The 22,954-nt window shown below is 43.8% G+C and overlaps 1 protein-coding gene across 1 annotated transcript in view; it reads left to right on the plus strand.

Moving 5' to 3' along the window:
- bicd1a (bicaudal D homolog 1a) overlaps positions 1-22,954 on the plus strand; it is a gene marked incomplete at both ends in the record, with an annotated part of 80,460 nt that overhangs the window by 53,927 nt on the left and 3,579 nt on the right. Inside the window, 8 exons of the mRNA XM_080438004.1 lie at positions 419-645; positions 5,758-6,189; positions 7,451-7,680; positions 8,665-8,807; positions 16,207-16,376; positions 20,092-20,286; positions 20,697-20,848; positions 21,362-21,572. Coding sequence (XP_080294130.1) covers positions 419-645; positions 5,758-6,189; positions 7,451-7,680; positions 8,665-8,807; positions 16,207-16,376; positions 20,092-20,286; positions 20,697-20,848; positions 21,362-21,572 — 1,760 coding nt within the window. The remainder of the gene's footprint in view (positions 1-418; positions 646-5,757; positions 6,190-7,450; positions 7,681-8,664; positions 8,808-16,206; positions 16,377-20,091; positions 20,287-20,696; positions 20,849-21,361; positions 21,573-22,954) is intronic.

A 22,954-nucleotide genomic window follows, 5' to 3' on the forward strand; every position in this document is an offset into this window, starting at 1 on the left:
GAGGCAGATTCTAAAAACACCTTCTAAATCCTGACCTAAGTTTTCTGAAAAACGTACATAAATTACAACAAATGTATGTTGCTATATATACTGTACATAGCAACAATAACCCCTAAAGGGTTTCCCGCCCTGAAAGGTATAGTTACAAATAGGGGTTCCCGCCCAAAATGGTGTGTTCCCACCACAAGATAAAACATTTGTTCGAGCGGCCCGACTTAGCGTGTTTCATTGAGCGGCGTGAATGAGGTCAACGGGGCAAGGTGAACTAAACGTTTTGTCGCCTCTGTATCCTTCGCTTCAGATGGAAAATCCCAACTGAGGTGAAGTGAAGCGATTCAAGCTACTACAAAGATATTTTATCTTGCAGTGGGAGCGCACCTTCAGTTTTAATTCTAATTTTGTATGGGGTATGTATCAGGGGTGAGAGTTTTGGTTAACTATAATAACCCCGCCTCCAACATAGGAACCAACGGCACCCTGAGCGCCGTCGCCAACGGCAACAACGAGGACTGCAACCGCTGCAAGGGCCACCTCGCCGGATTGTCCAGGCCCGGCAGCAAGGGGGAGGGGCTTCACCCCGTGTCGGACCTGTTCAGCGAGCTCAACCTGTCCGAAGTGAAGAAGGTCAAACAGCAGCTCCTACAGGTGGGTAGGTGACACTGCAGCGTTCTGAACACATGCAGTGAGCTGCTTCCAGTGGTGGAAGAAGAACTTTGTTATTGACACGATGCACAAGCAAGGGCTAATCAATGAGGAGCAGGAAATGAACCCTGACATGGTGTTTAGACCCCGACTCGAAGCCACTTCGGAATATATAATATATATATATATATATATAATAGGATAAAGAAATGAATATTGACCCAAAAGTAACAACAAAACGAGATGATTGATTTAACTACTTACGTCAATGAAAGTAGTCCATTAATTTATGCCAGGTGTGTCCAGTTTACTTACGTCAGTGAAAGTAGTCCATTCATTTAGGAAGTGGTGATCAAATGGAATCAAGTGGAATCAATATTCCGTTACTGCATTGTCTATTTCTCGCTTTAAATGTTTTCTTCTTGAGTGTACTGTTTAGCTGTAAATGACATAGTGTGTTTGTTTACATGGCTGCGATGTTGGACACTGCAAAAATCAAGCAATGCAGATTAATATGAGGCAGGTGCTCTGAGTCTTTGATTAGACACCGGTCTGTTATTGAGTTCAGCGGTCATTATTCAAAAATAACAGACCGATGAATGATCAGTGATTGACCAATCAGAATCAAGCATTCAACCAAGCCGTGTAATAGCCAGCCCAAGTATAACTCAGGCTTCTAATTAATTTACGTACCGGCCTCATTCAGAGACAATCAATACTGGTTAAAAAACAGTGATTTACACACTGAGTCTCATTAGAGAATGCAGTGTACTATGTGCGTGCGTGCGTGCGTTTGCGTGTAATTATTAAATGAGTCCTGGGCTGGTGAAAACAGGCCTGTCTGCAGTGTGGTGCAAGCAGCAGGCAGGAAATAACAAGGTGATGACATTTAAATGAAAAGGTGATGGCATTTAGTGGGTGACAAGAAATTGGGATGAAATGTTACTGCATTTTTTATGCGCAATGCACAGGTGTGCTGCCATCTGTAGTTGGGTTTCCATCAACCAGGTTTTATGCTGCAAAAAACATTTTTGCTCATAGAAACCTTGAATGGAAACACAGAAAAAGTAATAGAAAATATTGACATTTTGCTACTAAAGATTTGCGCTTGAGGGAGGTGGATTTTGCCGGTTTTATCGAAAATGAATTGCGCAAATGGGAGATGTAAACAATTTAGAATAAGTTCTGATGTAGAGAGCATTTAACTCAAATGTTTCTCATATTTTGCTAAATTATAACTTGATAATTGTATTATACGTAGTATTATAAATAGTACGTTTTAATACCTTCACACGTTTCCAAACCTAAGCACACCTTTCCGAATGCACATAGGCCTACATTTTAATCGTAGGCCTACCAAAGAATAAATTCAGATGATTAAATGAATGACCGCCACGGTAACACTTGCTATGCATTCCATGTCTATAATGCATTATAAACATACTTATAAGGCATTATGATCTGCTCATAACCATGTGTAATCATAGAAGACCTCATAAATACTCTTAATGCTTTATAACCATAAACATAACACATTATAAAGAATGGTATAATGACTTATAAGTATCACGTATTATAATAATTCATAATTGCTACAGTACCAATGTTCATGGACACGTTCTATAGCCTACACTTTAAGCTAAGATCTTAATGATATCACCATCTTTCTGAGCAGCCATTCTGTGCAGAAGACGTGTTGAGTATAGTTCAGCAGCAGAGTGCGTGCGTGCGTGCGTGCGTGCGTGCGTGTGCGTGTGCATGCGTGCGTGTGTGTGTTTACCATAGGGAACCCTGTCAGTGTGATAAGCATCCAATAATGCTTGAGGTCGATGCAGTAGAGAGACGCATAGCCAGTGAATGTATACTACTGTAAATGTACAGTATGTACTTTCTATCTCCATTTCTTATTTATTCCTTCACATTCAACAAAAGGTGAAAGGCAGAGAGATACAGTGAGGCATGCAGCGATACAAATAGAACCACTCATGTAGCCTAACAGTACAAATACACAGTCAGCTAGGAAGTAACTAATGCGGTTTGTGTCTCCGGAACGTATTAGTGCTGTGGCTCTCTCTGTAAACACAACCACACACTAATCACATTAACAGTCCCATTACTGTGATCTCTACATCAGCAACACCACGCTTCTAAACGCTGGTTAAACAGTGTGACTGCTCCAGACACAGACAAGAAGGTTCAAACCACAATCCAGAATGTTTTTAACCCATTCAGACCGGGAACGCATCTGTGTGTCATTTTTTGATATCTTTGGCTATTCAAAAATAGCAGATATACAAGCTCATAGCGCAGCACCGAGTGCCGCGCTACAAGCTTGTAGATCTGCTATTTTTGTTTTTATATTTGTGCAAATCTTTGAATATACTATATATTTTAAAGTGAAAATTTTTAACTCAAATCTTTGCTTCTGGGGATTCTACAAATGTCTTCTAAATCCTAACAGTTTTTTGAAAAAATCATGTTGCTATAATCAGTGGTTCTCAAACTTTTTTCATGTCAAGGTATGATATGTATTTGGCCGCGGACCCCTATCTCAAAATGTGTTGTTCCAGGAACCCCCCAGAAGCAAAGGTTTAAGTTAAAACTGTTCGCTTTAAAAAATATATATGTTCAAAAATCATGATTTTTTGAAAATAGCAGATCTACAAGCTCATAGTGCAGCACTTGGTGCCGCACTATGAGCTTGTATATCTGCTATTTTTGAATAGCCAGAGAAATCAAAAAATTACACACAGATGCGTTCCCGGTCTTAATGGGTTGAACAAATTACAGACTATTAGGGTTAAAGTCGCATGGAGTCTGATTTGTAGATAGAGCTAATTGGAACTTTCTTTACCCCATGATAAATCTAACCAACCCATTTCAGCCTGTACAGTTTAAAGCTTATCTTTAAGGGTTGAGATACATTAAGGCAGTCGGTTAAAGAATTAATATCTATTCCTGTGTTGTTGTTGTTTGTTGATGGGCGTTTACATCTAGAGACCTTAATGGCAGAATGCCTCTACATGTTTTAAATGCATTAATTGAATGTGAAAGCACTGAAGTGGTCTGCCTTTGTTCTCGTGTGTCGAGGGTCAGTTTGGACAGTTAACAGTCTATCGTCACAGTCAAGAGTAAAGGAAATACACATTCAATCATTGAATCATTGTCTAGCTCTGTGTGAGTTTGGGTCTATGTTTATCTGTCATCTCCTTCCTCCTCCCCTCCGCAATGTCAATATGAAACCCGTCCTCTATCTCCTTCTCATTGTTCCTGTTCTTTATCTCTCTATCATCCGCATCCACTCTCACTCTCTCTCTCTCTCTCTCTCTCTCTCTCTCTCTCTCTCTCTCTCTCTCTCTCTCTCTCTCTCTCTCTCTCTCTCTCTCTCTCTCTCTCTCTCTCTCTCTCTCTCTCTCCCTCTGCATTCAGAAGACAAACAGTATTATATACACACTCACAAGCATATCATTGCTGACGGGCAGACATCTCTTATCTCCATATTTGAACCTTTTGTGTTATTTGGTTGTAAATTAATGCCCTACAAGATCATACTAAAGCGTCACACAAGAGTATCAAAAGCAGCAGATCTACAAGCTCAAAACGCAGCACTTTTGCTATTATTGAATTTTAATCCAATGAATCCTGAAAAGTAACCGTTTTGGACACAAGGTTTCCAGTTTCCACCCGACAGAGACGATATATTATAATTTATACAGTAGGTGTACATACAGTACATAGTGCATATTGTACATATAGATTAGTTTATATAGATTAAGGTTTTCTACGCTGTGTGCATTGTGTCCATCCACTTATTGGCCGTGTTCCAGAAGTGAATGGATCCAGTGTCATCATCTCAGCAGCTCTGCACAGGGACACAGTGCAGACAGCATGACTGATCACAAAGCCATTCAACAGCACGTCACATCAATTATACAGTACAGTACACAGCAACAACAAGCTGTGGACAGTATTCACACCTGGAATAATGCACCTTTATATGACAAATGTGATCAGACGGTTTTTGAGATATGCTGGTGACACACACACACGCACACGCACACACGCACACGCACACGCACACCACACACTGCAAATTGAAATCTATTCAAATTTCAAAATGTGTAAAACTTTTTCTACAATGCTACGCATTGTCAGCTTGTAGATCAGCTATTTTCGACCAGCCCAAGTATAAACTAGGGCATAATTGGTTAATGTATGTTTTGTAAAAAAATATGTAAATCCGCTAAGAAACTAGAAAACTAAACATTTGAAATAATAATAGTGGAATAACAACTACGTACAACTTTGCCTCACAGATGTACAGGAGTATAACGCCTAAAAAAAAATGGAAATACTCAAGTAAAGTCAAAGTCAAAATTGTACTTGGGAGGATATACAGTATGTTCCTTTATGTCATCTTGTCTTGACCTTAGGCTGATACCCTCCCCTCGTCTCTGTCTAAAACTAGATTAGACTCTAAATGGTCATTTCAAGGGTGACAGTTACCAAAGAAAATTGTGCGACCTTGCATTCATCGCTGCCAAAAAATGTATTGATGTAAATTGGAAGGCCCCTTCGCCCCCAACACTGGCCCAGTGGAAAACAGAAATATCAAGTTATCTACAACTAGATTACTGCATTACAAAATTACATTAGCAATGTGTTTGTTTTAGGTGTCTTTTTGTATTAGTATCAGAATCAGAATCAGAATCAGTTTTATTGTCACATCACAGGTTTACAAGGTAAAAAAGTGGGTGAAATTCTTTTTTGTACATCGTTCCCATCGCAACGTTAGTTTCCATAGAAAGAAGAGGGGGGGGGGGGAGAAGAAGAGGGTGGGGGGCAGGTGGGAAGGAGATCAAAACAAGAGAGCAACAGAAGGCCAGACAAGTTATCTACATATTTACAAATTATATCATTATTATTGTAATGTTTTGTCTGTTTTTGGTGGTGTTATGTGTTTAGGTATCGTCTGTTATACACTGTACTGTCTCTAAAATTAAAATTAAAACTATTATAAAAAAATCTTATAAAACTATAACTATTTTTTTAAAAGTACTCGGGTACAGTACTTGTCTTAATGTACTTAAGTTTCTTTCCACCCCTGTCCTGCAGGTGGAGCGAGAGAAGGCTGCGTTGCTGATGACCCTGCAGGAGTCCCAGACGCAGCTGCAGCACACGCAGGGCGCGCTGACCGAGCAGCACGACCGCTTCCACCGCCTGACGCAGCGCGTGCACACCATGAGGCGGGCGCACGGCGCCGGCGACAAGGAGCTGGACGACCCGCACGACTGCGAGAAGCCCGACGGCGGCTCGCCGTCCCCGCCGTCGTCGGCCAACGGTGTCGGGCGCCACGACGACTACGACCCCGAGATCCACGGCTTCGAGATCCTGGAGTGCAAGTACCGGGTGGCGGTGACAGAGGTGATCGACCTGAAGGCGGAGCTCAAGGCCCTGAAGGAGATGTTCAACCAGGCGGTGGAGGATCAGGGGGACGAGCGCAACAACCGCACCGCCGAGGACAGAGTACGCATCCTGGACGAGCAGGTCAGGGCGCCTCAGAGGAGCACGTCACCCGTATTTCAACATATCTTCAAAATGGATATTGATATTGATACTTTTACTTTTTGGGGTGACGTCACATCACATCTGTCCATTCCCTTTTTTTTCTTCTTTTTATTTTGTATTTATTTATTATGTTTATGGCACTGAATGTGTTAAAGGGATTGTAGGCAAGTTCAGAGAACCCCCCCCCCCCCTCCTCCTCATCAGCAGTTTGTTTCCCCGACCACCAGGGGGTGACGCAGGGGGGACTTCTAAACGGGCCATGCCGAAAATAGGTTGCTTTATTCGGATACAATGCGTGTCACTGCCTGCCCCTGCCGGTTCTCTGATATTTTTTTTTTTAAATAGGCTCTTTCATGATAAATTGACCACATATATGAAGTTAAACAACTAAATTCTATCCAAACGATATCTTAACACATTGGGTGCCAGAGGTTTATTAAAATATTATACTTTGAGTGCCAGGACTTTTTAAACATTTTGAACCTTTTTCAAGTAGTCACAAAAAAAATTCAGTGATCACCGTCCTCACGGTGATCCCCTCATTACACACATACAGGTCTCGTACAATCGGGGGGAAAAAATTTAAAACATTCGGAAATCCATTCCATAGTTGCAGCCAGTTCAAAAAAGTTAAATTAACATTGTAAAAAAAAAAAGTGCACAGGAGCCGAGATACAGGTTTTTGAAGTCATAAGTTAACCAGGAGGTGGATTGGAGTCGGTTTTGGCACTCAACGTTAGTATGCGCAAAACCGTATATATACGGTTTTGGCACCCAATGTGTTAAAAGTGAATTCCGTGCCTCAAAAAAGAAGTTTGAGAGCGTTTTAAAACCGAAAGTAAGAAGTATAAACTGCCCACAGAAAACAATGGCGGCTCGTTCCATTTTTGACGGCTACACTCGGTTCCATCCGGGTTCACACGAACAGTTCACACGGGCACGGACGCGCACAGACACGCACATGCATTTACGTCCCGCACAAACATAAACTGTAGGGAAAATACGGATTTCAGAAAAAAATGTGTTTCAATGCTAGAAAACACCCCAGCATCATTATATAGTGGCTAATAGAGGGGGAAAAAATGCAAAATACATATATATAAATATTTTTTAAATTTAGGCTTAATGTTGCCTACAATCCCTTTAAGTAAACAATTTGAGTACTTTTTCCACCACTGCTAAGAACAGAAGGTTTTTAAGTGGTTTAAGACTCAGTTGTCTGTCCCGCCCTTTTTTCCAGGTGATCCGCTTGGAGCGCAGCTGCCACGAGGCCCGGGAGAGGGCGGCGTGTCTGGAGGCGGAGCTGCGCGGCGCCACCGGCCTGGCGACGGAGAGCCACAGCATGCTGAACGCGGCGCAGGACGAGCTAGTGACCTTCAGCGAGGAGCTGGCGCAGCTCTACCACCACGTGTGCCTGTGCAACAACGAGACGCCCAACCGCGTCATGCTGGACTACTACCGCCAGAGCAGGTGGATCAGCATATCAGCGTAAACAATGAATAAACAGTATATCAGAATACTTCCCCCAAATAATTACTTATTTCTATTTTATTATTTCTCTATGAATTACTCACCCCATGAAGCCTTTATTTTTATTTTTTATTTTTTTTGTCGCATTCCTGAGCCAACAATCTTAACGAGAGCAAAACTATATTCAAAACATTCTCTTTGAACATGGATCATCAGTAGGCAGTGTGAGAGTGGTTTTGGGGCTTATGTTATTCTTTTATATAGTTTTGCATTGGTCTCCTATCACAGCAGCGTCAGCAAATATTGAATTATTGGCTCAGGAATGCGACAAAAATGAGGAATGCGTAATTTTTTGGGGTGAAGTATTCCTTTTAACCACCTAAGCGTTATTCTATACACGAATCCACGGAGCGCTGCCCTGCGCGCAGCCATTGCTGCGGTGTCAACGCTCCGCGGACGCGACACCGCAGCAATGACCGCCTACAGGCAGCTACAGGCAGCGCGTCTGTGGATTCGTCTATACTTTGTCGCTCAACTGTATTATGCAAAAATTGTGAAAATAGCAGATCTACAAGCTCACAGTGTGTCACATTGCGATACGTTGTGAGCTTTCAGATCTGCTATTTTCCCTATAGTTTTTCTTCCCTTCATTTTAATTGATATAATCGATGCTCAAACTTGGGATAGATTATTAATCGATTATTTTATCAAATTATTGATGATTTCATTTTTTAATTGTTCGATAAACTGTTGCACCCTATGATGCTAACCACTTAAACCCTCAGGGCTCTATACTAGTGTCTTTTCTGTTTTCTGTTATTGTGGGTAAGGCGTTCGCTGAAAATAGCCGATCGACAAGCTCACAACGCGTCGCAGCGCGACGCGTTGTGAGCTTGTCGATCTGCTATTTTCCAGAGAAAGCCTTCCCCACTATAAGGATGCTGGGGTTTAAGTGGTTAAGATTTATTCTGCTAATTAACACAGGACGACCCGCAACGGGAGCCTGAAGGGTTCCGATGACCCCAGAGCCCTGCTGTCCCCCCGCCTGGCGCGGCGTCTAGCGGCCGTCTCCGCCGCCTGCTCCTCGGAATCCAACCGCAGCCCGTCGGACTCGCCCACCAAACAAGGTTATTATAGTTTAGTTGTTTTTTTTAATGTTTAGTTTTAAAGTGGGTTTCCTAGTTAAAATGTTTTATAATTATGAGGTGTTTCTGACAAAAATTTCAGAAATATTGTGTAATAACAAACATGTAATTTAAAAAGCATTCCAAGAATACACATTTAAGGTAGATTTAATATACAACCAAAATACTAGGCTTATATAGAATTACATAGAATCAATTGACAAAGACTAAAACTAAGGACATTTTCTCTATGATTTTGGTTCGTTTTAGTTATTTTTGTAAACACACTGCAGTTTCTAAAGCCTCGTCCTCATTTTTATTTCTGTTAACTAAAATGTTTTTGTCTGGTTATTTCCTTAGGTTTAGTTTGTTACTCGGAATAAGACAGCTTTTGTCGGTTCATAACACAAGTTTATTCCTGGCACTCTGCCGTTCAACCTGCACGTTAACAAAGCAGTCTCAACTAAGAACCAGCCCCTTCCGGTCAGCCCTTCACAATAATAGTCTCCCCATTGCCTCACAGTGCACCACTTTTCACACTGGTCATAGTTAACAGGACATACAGTAGTATTAACTTAACAAACTCACTGTGTTTCCAAAAAAAAGGGAAAAAAAGCATTGGAATATTTTCCAAAAAGAAGTCTTACAGCTTGTGACCAAAAGTTTTGTGTTACCGTCACTGTCCTTTCAATGTCATTATTGTCCCTTTGAGTGTCCATTGTCCCTTATCAAGTACTTTCAGTAAGTTGCCACTGTCCTCCACTAAGGTCCTTAACACATTGACCGCCAGAGGTTAATCTCATAATGTACTCACCAGTGCCAACGTTTTATTGTTGTTTTTTGTTTTTTTCACGTCGCCATAGATCTTGTTAAAATCCTTAAGATTGAGCCGTACACGGTCTGTTTACATCGGCGACATCTCACTGTATCTCCCAGTGAAAACCGCATGTCAAACGGAGCTCCATGATTGTAGTTAGAGCGGATTACGTTAAACAGTGATATGCGAGGAGAAAAAACTACAGGAAGAGAATTGAGTTTCAGTGTGCGCTTTAGAATGGGAGCCGGCGTGATCGTCAAAACCGGATCCCAAATAATTCTGTTTCCGGTGGTGTTACAATGAAATGTGCCGTACTAGAAAATTGAAAAAAGTTTTTTTTTTCGAAAAAAAGGAAAAAGCACCACAGCCCGTAGGCTACGGGATCGGCGCTTTACCGTTGGATTTAACGGCCCGTAGAACTACGGGCCCGGCGGTCAATGTGTTAATTAACTGAAGAGGTGAAGCCGCCTTTTTTGTAAGGCAGTCCGCAAGTTGTTCTTTTGTTTTGTACCAAAGGACCCGCTCAACCCTTTTGGTTAGGATGAGCTCTTAGATGCTGCTGATTTCCAGTTTTCAGTGACTGTCTTTGTGGACTTAAGTGCATCAGCCCGTGAATGATTATCTGTGACGCAGGTTATTGGTGCAGCATGTTCAACATCACCAGCAGTCAGAGAAGAGAAGAGTGTAGACAGAAAGATAGCATTATCAATCCCTTCTGACATTGCCAGTGTTTCAGTGCTACGTACATTCCTCTTGACTCTCCTAGACTGCCAAGAAAGAAAATGGAAAATGGAAACTTCCCATTTTCCCCCATCAGCACAATAAAGTGTCCTCCTTGTGTGCCTCCATCAGAAAGATTTCCAAATGAGGCATCACTGAACGTAATCATCTTCAAGGCACTGTCTCTGCCCAAGTACTGGAAGTTGAGAACTACCTTGGTTTTAAGTTTAGACACTATCCTGTTTGCCTCATGAATAGTTTGGACAGTTGCATTTTTTATGCTTGACGCCAAGTTGCTTGCATCAAACATTACATCTGGTCTGCTGTGTCTTGCAACCCAGAGGATTTGACCTATCTTGGACCTGAGTTGATCTCTTTCTTTCTCACAGAGAGGCGAGTCTTGTTCCACAGCTCTTGAAGGATGTATTTGTACTTTTCTGTTCACAGTGACAACGTCTATTCCCACCAGTGGTGTATTCTACCGTGTTACACTATTTACATAGTATACCGTCCAAGACAATAAAAAAAATAAAAAAACGTATACCGTCAACCGTCTACTAACCATTTCATTCGGTGACCACGCGCGAGTGTATATACGTCTGCGTGTCGTGCGGGTGCAGGGAATAATTATGGTATACCCTTTCGATAAAACCTAGAACACACCACTGATTCCCACATAACAGAAGTTTTCATGTTCCTCACGTCCAATTTGGAATGCAGATCTGAGCTGTGATATTACTGTGGTGGAGAAGCTTTGCGTGCCTCCCCATATGAAGTCATCCACATGGCAGGCTAGAACCCCAGTCACAGCACAGTCCTTATCTAGCCAGTAGAAAACAGCTGGATCAACTTTGGAAATGTTTCCCCCTGTCGTCAGCAATATTTGCTTTACTCTGTTGTACCAGTAGAGAGAAGCATCTGCCAGTCCATAGACACACTTTTTTTTAAAGCTTCCATAATGTGCCTTCACTCTCAGCCTCAGGAGGAGGCCTGATGTAAATGTCACGTGACACGTGTCATTCCCATCGAATGAGGTGTCCACTGTCTTTGACAAATCACTGCCACAAGTAGTCGACACTTGTAACTCTTCAAAACCTATAGCCACAAGGCGTGCTTTTGGTACTGGTTCAGTGAGTGTCTCTTTGAGAGTGCACACCCACCTGGTAGAAAACACATTTTTGTCCCTCATCTTTAACTTCCTCAATCATATTGTTTTCCTTCCAGCTCTTTATCTCAACATGTTTTGCAAAGTCAAATGATACATCTTTTGTTACAGTAAACATCCTCACATACACTTGTGACATTAGTGTCAGTGACATTTGTTAATGGAACTTCATTTGTTACTACCTCAAGGTTCTCATCTCTTGACAGCTGAATCTGTAGTGCCTGCAACATTAGTGGGTTCAATATAAAGCAAATTGTACCAGTTTTTGTACTTGCCCCGTAGCTTTGCCTGCACACCCCAAAACATTAGCTGTGTGTAAAACACCTCTATCTTTGTGTGTGTATTTCACAATTTGTCCTGTTTTCAGATTGACACCTGTTCTCTACTCTGTACCACCATGTGTGTCTGTATTGTCAGTTGTGTGTCCTGTTTCATTTTGCACCCCATCAGCCATTTGTGTTGGCTCCATTTGTCTCAGTCCCTGTTGCACCTGTTGCACCTCAGGTATGTTACTGTCAACATGACGATGTCCTGTCCTTGCTCAATGTTTGTGTCATTTTCTGAATCAGCTTTTGTAACACCATTGATCCATATTTCCTCTGTTCACTTTCCTCAATCTGAGCTGATGCACTCTAATGCATGTTCCTCCATGTCTGACAAAAATCACTGCACCGTCCTGACCGATGACAACTCCTGGTCCTTTCCACTCTGGGCAATCCACTCGCTTGTAATATACTCCATCTCCACTTTAATATTTTTCATCAGTGTGGCGTATTTTCCGCAGGGCTCTCGATATTCTTTCTGAACACTGCTTCTGTAAAAGCCCTTCTTGCTGCATGCAAAGTAGTGATGTGTCTTGCCAGCCCTTCACTTTTTGTTGTCCCCGCTAAAGCTGGGGGTTTATCAGTTAGTACAGAGGGCAGATTAGGATTCTGTCCAAACACCAGCTGATGAGGACTGTATCCATGGACACTTTGCATGGTGTTCTTTGCCATTAGAGCCCAGTCCATTGCAGTGCTCCAGTCACAACCGTTGCTAGCCTTTACTTTCTTTATGACCATTGCTCCATGGGCTGTACGCAGCTGTTGTCTTAATGTCTATATTAAAATGTTCTGCCATATCTCTCTCCTCATCATTATTAAACTCGCCTCCATTATCCGAGAAAATAAAATAAAAAATAATCTGAGGGGGCCATGAACACTTATCCAGTCATGAAGTTTTTCACAATTTTGGAAGACTTCTTTGTGGTCAGAATGCTGCCTGCACTAACACGTGTGAACTGATCAATAATGTGGAGATACACCGGCTTCGAAAGCTATCAATGCTCTGAATGGGACATAATCACGTTTTATCAGACCATTGAATGGGCAAAGTAGGCGACAGGAGATACTGACCTACCCGGAGGCAGAGCAGTCCCCACAACATGATTTACGATTCTGTGCCTATCTGTATATAACTCGGACGGCGCTGAGTAGGCTGAAGCGAACGTCGCAACGTTTGGGACGGCAACTCGCTCGCTTTGGCTCGCTCGCTCGGTGGTCCGAAACTTAACTTTATATAAGTCATCTCCGTCGGTAGGTCAGTATGTCCTGATACACCCAATGAATGATATGATAGATCGCGGGTAGGTCAGGATGTCACCTACTTCGCCCATTCAATAGTCTGATTCAACGTGATAATGTCCCATTCAATGCATTGATAGCATCCGAATCAGGTGGATACCACATACCTGGCTGGCCCGTGTTCATGCAAGTCTACAGCTAAAGTCTCGTTGTACTGAGATGCCAGTGGTAGGCCAACAGCAGGCTTTGGCGTAGGTTTGCTGTATCATTTGCATATTTTCACATTCACTTACAATCTTTTGCAGAATGACAACACATTCAGCATCATTGTTGCCTGAAATGTTTATATCAGCGGAGGCATGGCCAAATTGTTTATGGAGCTTCAATAACATTTTCTTTTTAGAAGCTGAGCTAATTTGTTCTGAAATGATCAGTATTTCATCCTCACACTGACCTTCATCCTCATATTGACTTTCTTTTTCTTCTTCAGGAATGCTATCCACTGTAGCTGTCAAGACCTGGTCTTCCTTTTTAATGTTCTCACTTTTGTTGTCTATTATGTTCACACAATAATGACCAGAGCTTGTAAAGTCAAGTTTTATAGGTTTGTTGAACATCACTGCCCTGTCATTTTCCATGTCCAGTACTGTCCCTGCTCTTTTCATTGAGGCTTTGCTTAAAAGCAGTGGAACATCAGCTGGAACCAGGGGTGTGCTGTGTATTTTTTAGCTAGTGGAGCGCTACGTCGCACGCATGTGCACGCGCGTACCCGCGCACGTGAGCGATCGCCGATTAAAACAACCTCTTTAATATGTAGGCCTATTTATTAACCCACAATATACTGTATATCCCCAAAAAATCTATTTACTTGCATTATGGGGAAACTGTAGTGTCTGTAATTTAATTAGTTAATGAATCCATCAGCCACTGTTATCCAAGTCTTTTGACTGCTTCAGACATCTGACATCTGACACCTACAGTAGGCTACTTAGCAGGTCACACAATGGACCATTGATATGCATCCAACCAGGTCGCTCATTCCTGTTCATTCAAGCTGTGACACTCAGCGTCAATCGGCAGGTTTTGTTAGCGAGGTGCGAAAACTGCGAATGGTGCATGTGCGGGCGTGCGTGCAGCTTCATAGCTAGTGGAGCTGCGCTCCACTAGGCTCCACTGGCAGCCCACCCCTGGCTGAAACTACCTCAGTTTCCAATTTCTTGCAGGAATTTTCAAACGATTAGTGGGATAGACCACTTTTCCATCTCCAAACTTAAATGGTCTACGACGAGTTTTACATTTTTTCTCAAATCACTCAACTCGTCCTGGCTCAGTTTAGTGATGTAGCCATCTAGCCACCCCTGTCCACACACAGTCCGTGTGCATGCAGTGTCTATTATTGCTGAACCAAAACACTCTGTCATAAAGATTTCTGCTGCTGTGGGTGATATTTGCACTCCATTGGCGGGCTCTTTAGTGTACAGAGTAATGTTGCACTCCTCTACTGCATCTGTATTACTTTCAGTTTCCTCCGTTAGCTTAACACGCTCACTTTTATGTGGACAGTCTTTGGCCCAATGAAAAGTTGATTGACAGACAGCACACTTTGATCTACGACCGTACCTCTCCGATTTGTGCCAGGCACTGGCTTCTTCTGTTGATCCTTTTGAGGCCAAGACTTGCCCTTCTGTCGTCTCTGCTCCGCCATTACAAACGCAGTATCTTGGTTGATTCCCATGTTGAAAGCTGACGTTTTTCCTCCGAATATCCTCTTGCTGACTTCATGGACGCAAACGTTAGATCTGTACATGCTGTGAGAGCTAGCTGGCGATCTTTCATGTCCAAGCATGCAGTATCCAATAGTTTGAAAGCCAACACTGCATCGGTAAGCTCCATCTTGTACTTTCGCATACGAGAATAACATTGCTCAAAATCAATGATATAATCTGCCATGGACACACTGCTGTCTCTCGTTATCCGATCGAAGCTGGTCATACCATCGTCTTTATTCAAGTCATCTACCGGTATTTCTATCTCCGTTTCTCTTGCACTGCCCGATAGCACCAAAACCGTGACACTGGTCGAAATTGCGATCTCATTCTTCCTTCCAACTGTCATATGGCCTCCCTTTGTTGAAGCCTGGTGGGACTCTATAGTTACCAACCAACCATCCTCTGCTACCAATGTTACTCGGAATAAAACAACTTTTGTCGGTTCATAGCAGAAGTTTATTCCTGGCACTCTGACGTTAAACCTGCACGTTAACAAAGCAGTCTCAACTAAGCACCAGCCCCTTCCAGTCAACCCTTCACAATAATAGTCTCCCCATTGCCTCACAGTGCACCACATTTCACACTGGTCATAGTTAAAAGGAAATAGTATTAACTTAACATAGTTTGTTCTGTCCTCACTAAACGTTGTCCCCATGAACGTATATTCAGTTAGACAGACAGCTCTCCTAATCAAGCTCCAAAGAACAGGCGATGTGTTGAGTTTAGTAGCTTTACTGAAGTGTGAAATATAATATGCTATACAATAGTATGCGTATGAAAATGGTACTACGCACGTTGCATCAGTACACAATAACAGACAAGCATAGTACAAGGCCTACATGACATAATTTACCAGCACATACAAATAAGAGGCCTAATAAGAGGCCTAATATGTTATAGACAAGTGCAATGTAACTTCACATAAAGACTATAATTAAGCCTACATGTCAAATATCTGCTTTAAATGCACTAAACAATCAATCAACAATGAAATAGAAACAACTGTAACATTAATTAGCATGCTCAGTTATCATTTCTGCTTAGCAATTAACATAGTTAACCAAACATACTGTACATTTCACACAAGGCAGACAATGCCATGTGTAAACCATGAAGGATAGCATATAATGGACAGCAGCAACATGCAGCTGCCTCTGGCAAGATCTTGAGATGAATGAGAAGCACTTCCTGCTTGTGAGGTTATCAAAATAAAATACATGTGTGCAAGTACACAGAACAGCCACCAGGGGGTTGTCAAACGTAATACAAACAAATACACTACAAATCTGGTTACATGACATAATTAACCATAATAACCTTGCCTCCACAGACCCGCAGCCCAGCGATACGGCGGTGCCGTCGTCTGCAGGGGACAGGGACTCCCCGGCCTGCCACGGCAGCCCCACGCGGAACTCCATGGGCTCCCCCGTCATCACCATCTCCCCCTGCTCGGCGTCCCCTGTGCCCTCCGAGGCGGGCGGCGACCTGCGCAGGGAGCCCATGAACATCTACAACCTCAACGCCATCATCAGAGACCAGGTCAGCTGTGATGGAAGAAGTAGTTTTTGAGCGGTGTAACCGCTCCTATAAGAGGGTTTAGGACCCATCGGTGGCGAAAGTTTTTCTTTCCGTCGTGAAAATGTGTCTTTCGCTGTGACGCCATGCTGTGGAAAACACGCCCATAGGCTAAGCTCTGCAGGACGTGCCGTGATTTGCTAGCGAGACACATGATGAAATTAACTTCAAACTTCGCAGACGCGCTGTGATTGGCTAGCGAGACGCATGATGAAATTAATAATAATGTAAAAAATGTAAGCACGTCACTTCGCAGGACGTGCTGTGATTGGCTACCGAGATGCATGATGAAATTAATAACTCATAAATAGCACCGCTCACTTCACACTGGGTGTGATTTTTGGGCGGTGAAACCGCCCCTATATGTGAGGTTTGGACATCGACATCGATTGCACCCCCCCAACCCTGCGCTGTGATTGGCCACCAGTGTACCCCCCTAACCCTGCACCGTGATTGGCCAATCACAGTCTATTCAGGACTGTGATTGGCTAGTGAAACATGACACATGTGCAAAGCCCTATAAATAGGACTATGCACTTAAAAAAAAAACATTTATGTTTTTTTTTAAGTTAGGGGTGTACAATGGTTGGTCCACAATATTACTTTTCTTTAAGTGAACTTCCATCACTGTGATGACCACTGTGACCACACCGCCCCCTTCACACTGGGTGTGATTTTTTTTTACTTAAAGGAGCATTTCACCCATTTTCAACCTATCTTCATATAATTGGTCCTCGACTCCTCACTAATGCTCATTATAAGATGGCACCGTTTCTGTCTACTCACTCTGTGTCTCAGAGGAGGGCTGTGGACAGTCCAGAAACCTGCCTACCAGTGACATCATCGTCGTTAGGCAGGTTTGGACATTTCTAACTGTGGATGTGTGGGTGTGAAGCAGGGCATTGCTGAAAATGAGCATTCATGCTCAGTAACCTCCCCATGGTAAATAAACATTGTTTTATTTATAATAATGAGGCGCCAATGGCCTAGTGGTTAAGGCACAAACCTCATATAGCCTTTAAAGCAGCCTGAAAGCTAGTCACTTTTTTTTTCTTTTTCTCACTGAATACCAAATAACAGATTTTACATGGACTTAAAACATAATTATTAGCCTATATCCCAGGAAGGAAAAAAATACAATAATTTGGTGGAGGTATGAAACAAAAGGCATTCTTATTAATGGTTGCACTGTAAAATACAGAAGAGAATTATGGACTGTGCTCTGGTGATCTGTGGTTTATGAATGTGCCAGTGAGTCATCGTTTTTTTTTTTTAATTGAACAGTTTTTTTCCCGTTGCTGTCGGTAGTCATGGCTGCCAGTTCCAACCTGATGTTGTGTGGAAGTTCTGACTGCTCCAGACCGTACTGAGTAACTGCTAGTTTGCAAATGGACTTCAGACTAGGACTTAAGTCTAAGACGTACAGGTCATTGTATTGTAAGAGGATGACACGATCTCCCACAATGCAACAGCTCTTCCAACTCTTCTGAGGCAGGCGTTGCCCCTTGGGCTCAACCTTCCAGGTGAAGGTCTCTGGATTGAATTTCCACAGATCAGTGAAGGTCTGGTTCCAGTTCTTGCCACCAAATGTGTACAGCTCTCCATTGTAGGCAAAGGCTGAATGAGCCCAGTGTTGTCGTGGAGGAAGCTGTGCAGAACGCGTGATGAGCCAGCAGTTGGTCTCTGTGTCAAACGCTCTGATGTTGTTGTCCCGCCCCATGCCCCCAAATACAAACATCTTTGTTCCGATGATGGTGGCAGTGTGGCAGTGTGAAGCGGGTGGTGCAGTGCCTCTGGGGTGAATTGAAGACCAGACCATTGTGGTGGTGTCCAACTTGTACATGTCATTAGTGATTGTAGTCAGGCTGCCTCCTCCATGTATGTACATGACCTTCCCCAAGACACAGGCTGAGTGGTCGTACCTCGTCTCTGGAACAGTCCCATACATCTTGGGTTTGAACCATCTGTGGGAGTCAACATCAAATGCATACATCACGTCGTATAACCTACTTGCATTGTAGTTATACCCTCCCCAGATGTAGATGATATCTTCTATCAGCACAGCTGTGCGGCCGGAGCACACAAAGGGAACATCAAGGTGATGCTCTCCTCTTCCAGCTCTCACTGGGGGAAACTTCTTCCAGCATAAAGACACAGTGTTGAAAACGTGCACAGCAATCTGAGTCCTTTCGCCATGACAGTCTCCTCCAAAGTAGTACAGCTTGTGCTTCACTGCAACAGCAGCATAGGATCCTTTTGGCGCTCCATTCAGATGTACCGTCAAGCAGAACATGTCTCAAAAAGTAAAAGTAGAGTCCTGCTATTGCCTATGTTGGGTCAGTGGCACAAATGCCTCACAATGTTTGACAAATCCACAAAAAAACGGACTCAAGAGCCGCTGTGATGCTTAGCTGGGTTGTAGGCCAGCTAGTCGTACTTGTACACGTGGCCCGTGCTTAACTGAGTTGTAAAGCCAGCTAATTGTGCTTGTATCGATGCTTATTTCTCTGGAGAGAGTTGTGGCCGCTTGGGTCTTGCTGATGGAACTGAACTCAGCCTGGGGATCCCTTTTCCTTTATACGTTTGGCCACAGTGCTAGTGTCATTATGGTGGTGTCATCTCCATATATAGAAGTCTATGATGTCAGACTTGGGTAGGTTGATTGTCTCCATATATGGGGATCTCCATGTATGGGAAGGTTGAGAGTGAATAGGTCATTAAAGGTTTGGGACTGAATAGGTAATTTATCCTCCTATATGGGTTTCCGGACATCCTGCCACCTTGCAGTGATGTCCATTTATGGCTAATGCTGGCAAGTATGCTCAGAATTTTCTCTACAGCCGATGAGTTGTGTTTGGCCAATCAAAGAAGCCGAGGAGTGTTGATCTCCATAGTATAGCGAATTGATCACCAACGCAATCACTGGCGATTCTTCGTGCTACACAGCAGACACTCTGTTCATCAGTGTTTGTTGACAACACATTTTCAGAAGCTACGACAAGCAGTTGGACTCGTTGGTAAAAGTTGCTAAATGAGTTTAGTTCATTTTAAAGGACATGGTTGTAATGATGTCACGGTGATGTTGTTGTGTGATGATGTCATCATGTCATCATGTCATTATGTAGAATACCCAATGACTACTCAACCTGACTGCCATCTGGACCATGTCAACAGAACGTCAACAATTAACCCTGACGTCCCTATTTTGGAAATGTCATTACAGTCCAAAAGCGGCCATTTATTTCAATGACATTCTGGCTCTGGCTGAAGCCTGTGGTTGAAGCCTATTCCTGTGAGCCAATCAGATGTCAGTCAAAATGAGGATTAGTCCAAAGAGGGAGGGGCCGTTCGTATAACCCCTCAAATTATTGAAAGTGGACTGACCCAATCTGAGAGGATACTAGTAGGTTACGCTCGCTCGCTGCACAGAACTTTGATTTCATGTCCCTGTTAGTTTTAATTTGTGAAAAAAGGGTAAACTTCATTTCTATTTTTCCTAACATTTTGACATTTTTCTAAGTTGATTACACAGCTATCCGTGTTTATTTAGACTAGGCCTGCTAGCCTTTGTGTGGATGTTCATGGGCTTTGAAAGGTTGGTTAGCACACTGCACTAGGCCATCGGCGCCCCCATCTGCATGTTCAACTAATCGTACTTGGTTCCTTTGCGTCGCTGCAGGTGAAGCACCTCCAGAGGGCAGTGGACCGCTCGCTGCAGCTGTCCAGGCAGAGGGCTGCAGCCAGGGAGCTGGCACCCATGCTGGACAAGGACAAGGAGTCCTGCATCGAGGAGATCCTCAAACTGAAGTCCCTGCTCAGCACCAAGAGAGAGCAGATCGCCACGCTCAGGCTGGTGCTCAAGGCCAACAAACAGGTAGAAGAATCAGAGTCAGAATCAACTTTGTTTGTCACATCACAAGTTTATAGAGTGTAAAGAAGTGTGGTGAACTTATTTTTGTGTGTGCAAGCTTCGTCATTTGTTGTTTTGTTTTTTTAAAGAGAGGGAGGATAGCGATAGATTTAACTCATGTTTTGGCGTTTTTATTTAATCCACATGATGCTACAGTAAATCGTCTCTGTCGGGTGGAAACCTCATGTCTAAAACTGTTACTTTTCAGGATTCAAATTCAAAAACAGCAAAAGTTTGAGCTTGCAGATCTGCTACTTTTGATACTCTTGTGTGACGCTGTAGTACAATCAAGTAGGGCGTTAATTTGTGAAAAGATATGAGGTTTCTGCCCAGACAGCAACGAAATGCTCAGCCCAGTTGTCATTGTTCCCCAGACAGCGGAGGTGGCTCTGGCCAACCTGAAGAGCAAATATGAGAATGAGAAGTGCATGGTGACAGAGACCATGATGAAGCTGAGGAACGAGCTGAAGGCCCTCAAAGAGGACGCCGCCACCTTCTCCTCGCTCCGTGCCATGTTCGCCACCAGGTGAGAGGCATTCCGGGGAAAACGTGAATCTGCTTTAGTGGCTGTGGATCAGTGGTGTGTGTTCTACCAGTATACGCTACGCAGTATACTCAAACCCAAATTTGGAAGAAAAACATTTTACCCTGCGCGTGCACGAGCCGTGCCCGAGGGAATACTTCAGAAGGGTATACCGTCTGAAAAAACCTAGACTACAGCACTGCTGTGGATGAGTGGGTAGACTAGAGAGGCCGGATATGGAAATTGAAAGGTTGCCAGTTTAACCCCTGGCTCGCTCAGTGTCCCCTCTCCACGAGCAAGGCACTTAACCCCTAATAGCTCCCTAGCCTGTGCACTCATCTGAGCTTTTGAGCATTTGAGCCCCAGAAAATGCTCCCTATTAAAGCCAAAGCATTACCTTTGTACAACAAGACAGGACAGTTTTTCTCACCCTTGTTGCTATCTCTCATTCTCACTCTCACTCTCTCTCCCTCTCTCACTCTTTCTCTCTCCCTCTCTCTCTCTCTCTCTCCCCAGATGTGACGAGTACGTCATTCAGCTGGACGATATGCAGCGGCAGCTGGCGGCGGCAGAGGACGAGAAGAAGACGCTGAACTCTCTGCTCCGCATGGCCATCCAGCAGAAGCTAGCCCTGACGCAGCGCCTGGAGGACCTGGAGTTCGACCACGAGCAGACGTACCGCGGCCGCGGCGCCAAAGTGCCCCGCATCCGCAGCAGCCCGCCCAAAGTAAGTGGCCGAGCCGTCCTCACGGCGCCCCCGAGCCCGACCCACGACGGGCCCTCTGGGGCCATGGCCGGCGCCCGGCCCTTCAACACCTCCCTCCTGACGCTCAGTAACCCTCCCCCCATAGAGCTAGCGCCGTACAGCAGCCATCCCAGTCTCCACCACCACAGCTCCACCTCGTCCCTTCCCTCCCAGTGGCCCGTGGGCGCCAACGCGCTCATCCTAGACTCCCAGTCGCTGAGCTCAGAGTTCCGGCGGCTCATTGGCTCCAGACACGACTCGGGTCAGTTCTCTCCGTCTCCGTACTCTAACTCTGCCCCTGTGTCGCCTTTCCGCCGGGGAAGGTGATGAATTCATCGCAGAGAAAGACGTAACGAGGCGGTGCCTGGCGGCTCAGCCGAGTTAGTGCACCCCCCCCCCCCCCCCCCACCCACATGCGCCCTGTGAGTCGCAAGGACCTGAGTTCGAATCCGACTCCCGTCTTGTCTCTTTCCCTCTCTCTGACCTCTGTTTCCTGTCTCTCTCTTATGTAGTAAAGCAAATATCATCCTTAAAGACACAAGGCTCTTCTTACTTCTCACTGTCTCCCCCTCACGTACACGAAGCGTTAAAACGGAGTGGGTCACAGAGTGGAGGGGAAAACTGGTTTCCTTTTATCTTGCCATGTTGGCTTCAGGAAGTCTTTAGAAGAATGGAGGAGCCATTTACAGCTTTGCTCCAACCTCAAAACAACACAACAATTCAATCAACTCTGTGTTTCAAAGTGTTCCAACCAAAGAACTCAATGTTTAAAATTTTAAGGAAAAGTTAAGTTGGATCAAGGTGTATAAAAATCCTCTTTAACCACTTCAACCCTATACTTCTTCTCCAAAAATAGCTGATCTCGTCGCGCTGTGACACACTGTAAGCTTGTAGATCAGCTATTTTTGCCGAATGTTTGCCCCAGAATAGGGGCGCTCGGGTTCATGTGGTTGAAGTTTGGTAGTTTTTCCTCAGTGAACACAAAGGACATGACTACTAAAGACACTCTCACACCTTTTTTATGTTGGCTATTAAATATGAGTCATTTGACTTCCTCCTGTAACTGTAAGTGTTAATGATTGACTCCATGCAATATAGGTTATGCTGCCGCGATCTATTTGTGGTCAATAAGCAAGCAAAGGAAATACATGGCTGTAGAGTGCGCTTCAGGACTAACTATCCCACAGTGCCTCACAGTGGTATAAATAGCACATAGCATTTTAAACCATAAACCTAATCTTTGTTGAATGACTGCCGGCTGATTACAATTGATGTATTTACAACTGAAAACTGTTAAATATGTCGGCTGTGTCGGCTGGCACAGTCGTTCAACATTAGTCATTTATTTGTTTATCGTTCATGTC

The sequence above is a fragment of the Gymnoscopelus braueri genome, assembly GCF_963280865.1.
Source record: "Gymnoscopelus braueri genome assembly, chromosome: 9".
Lineage (NCBI taxonomy): Eukaryota > Metazoa > Chordata > Actinopteri > Myctophiformes > Myctophidae > Gymnoscopelus > Gymnoscopelus braueri.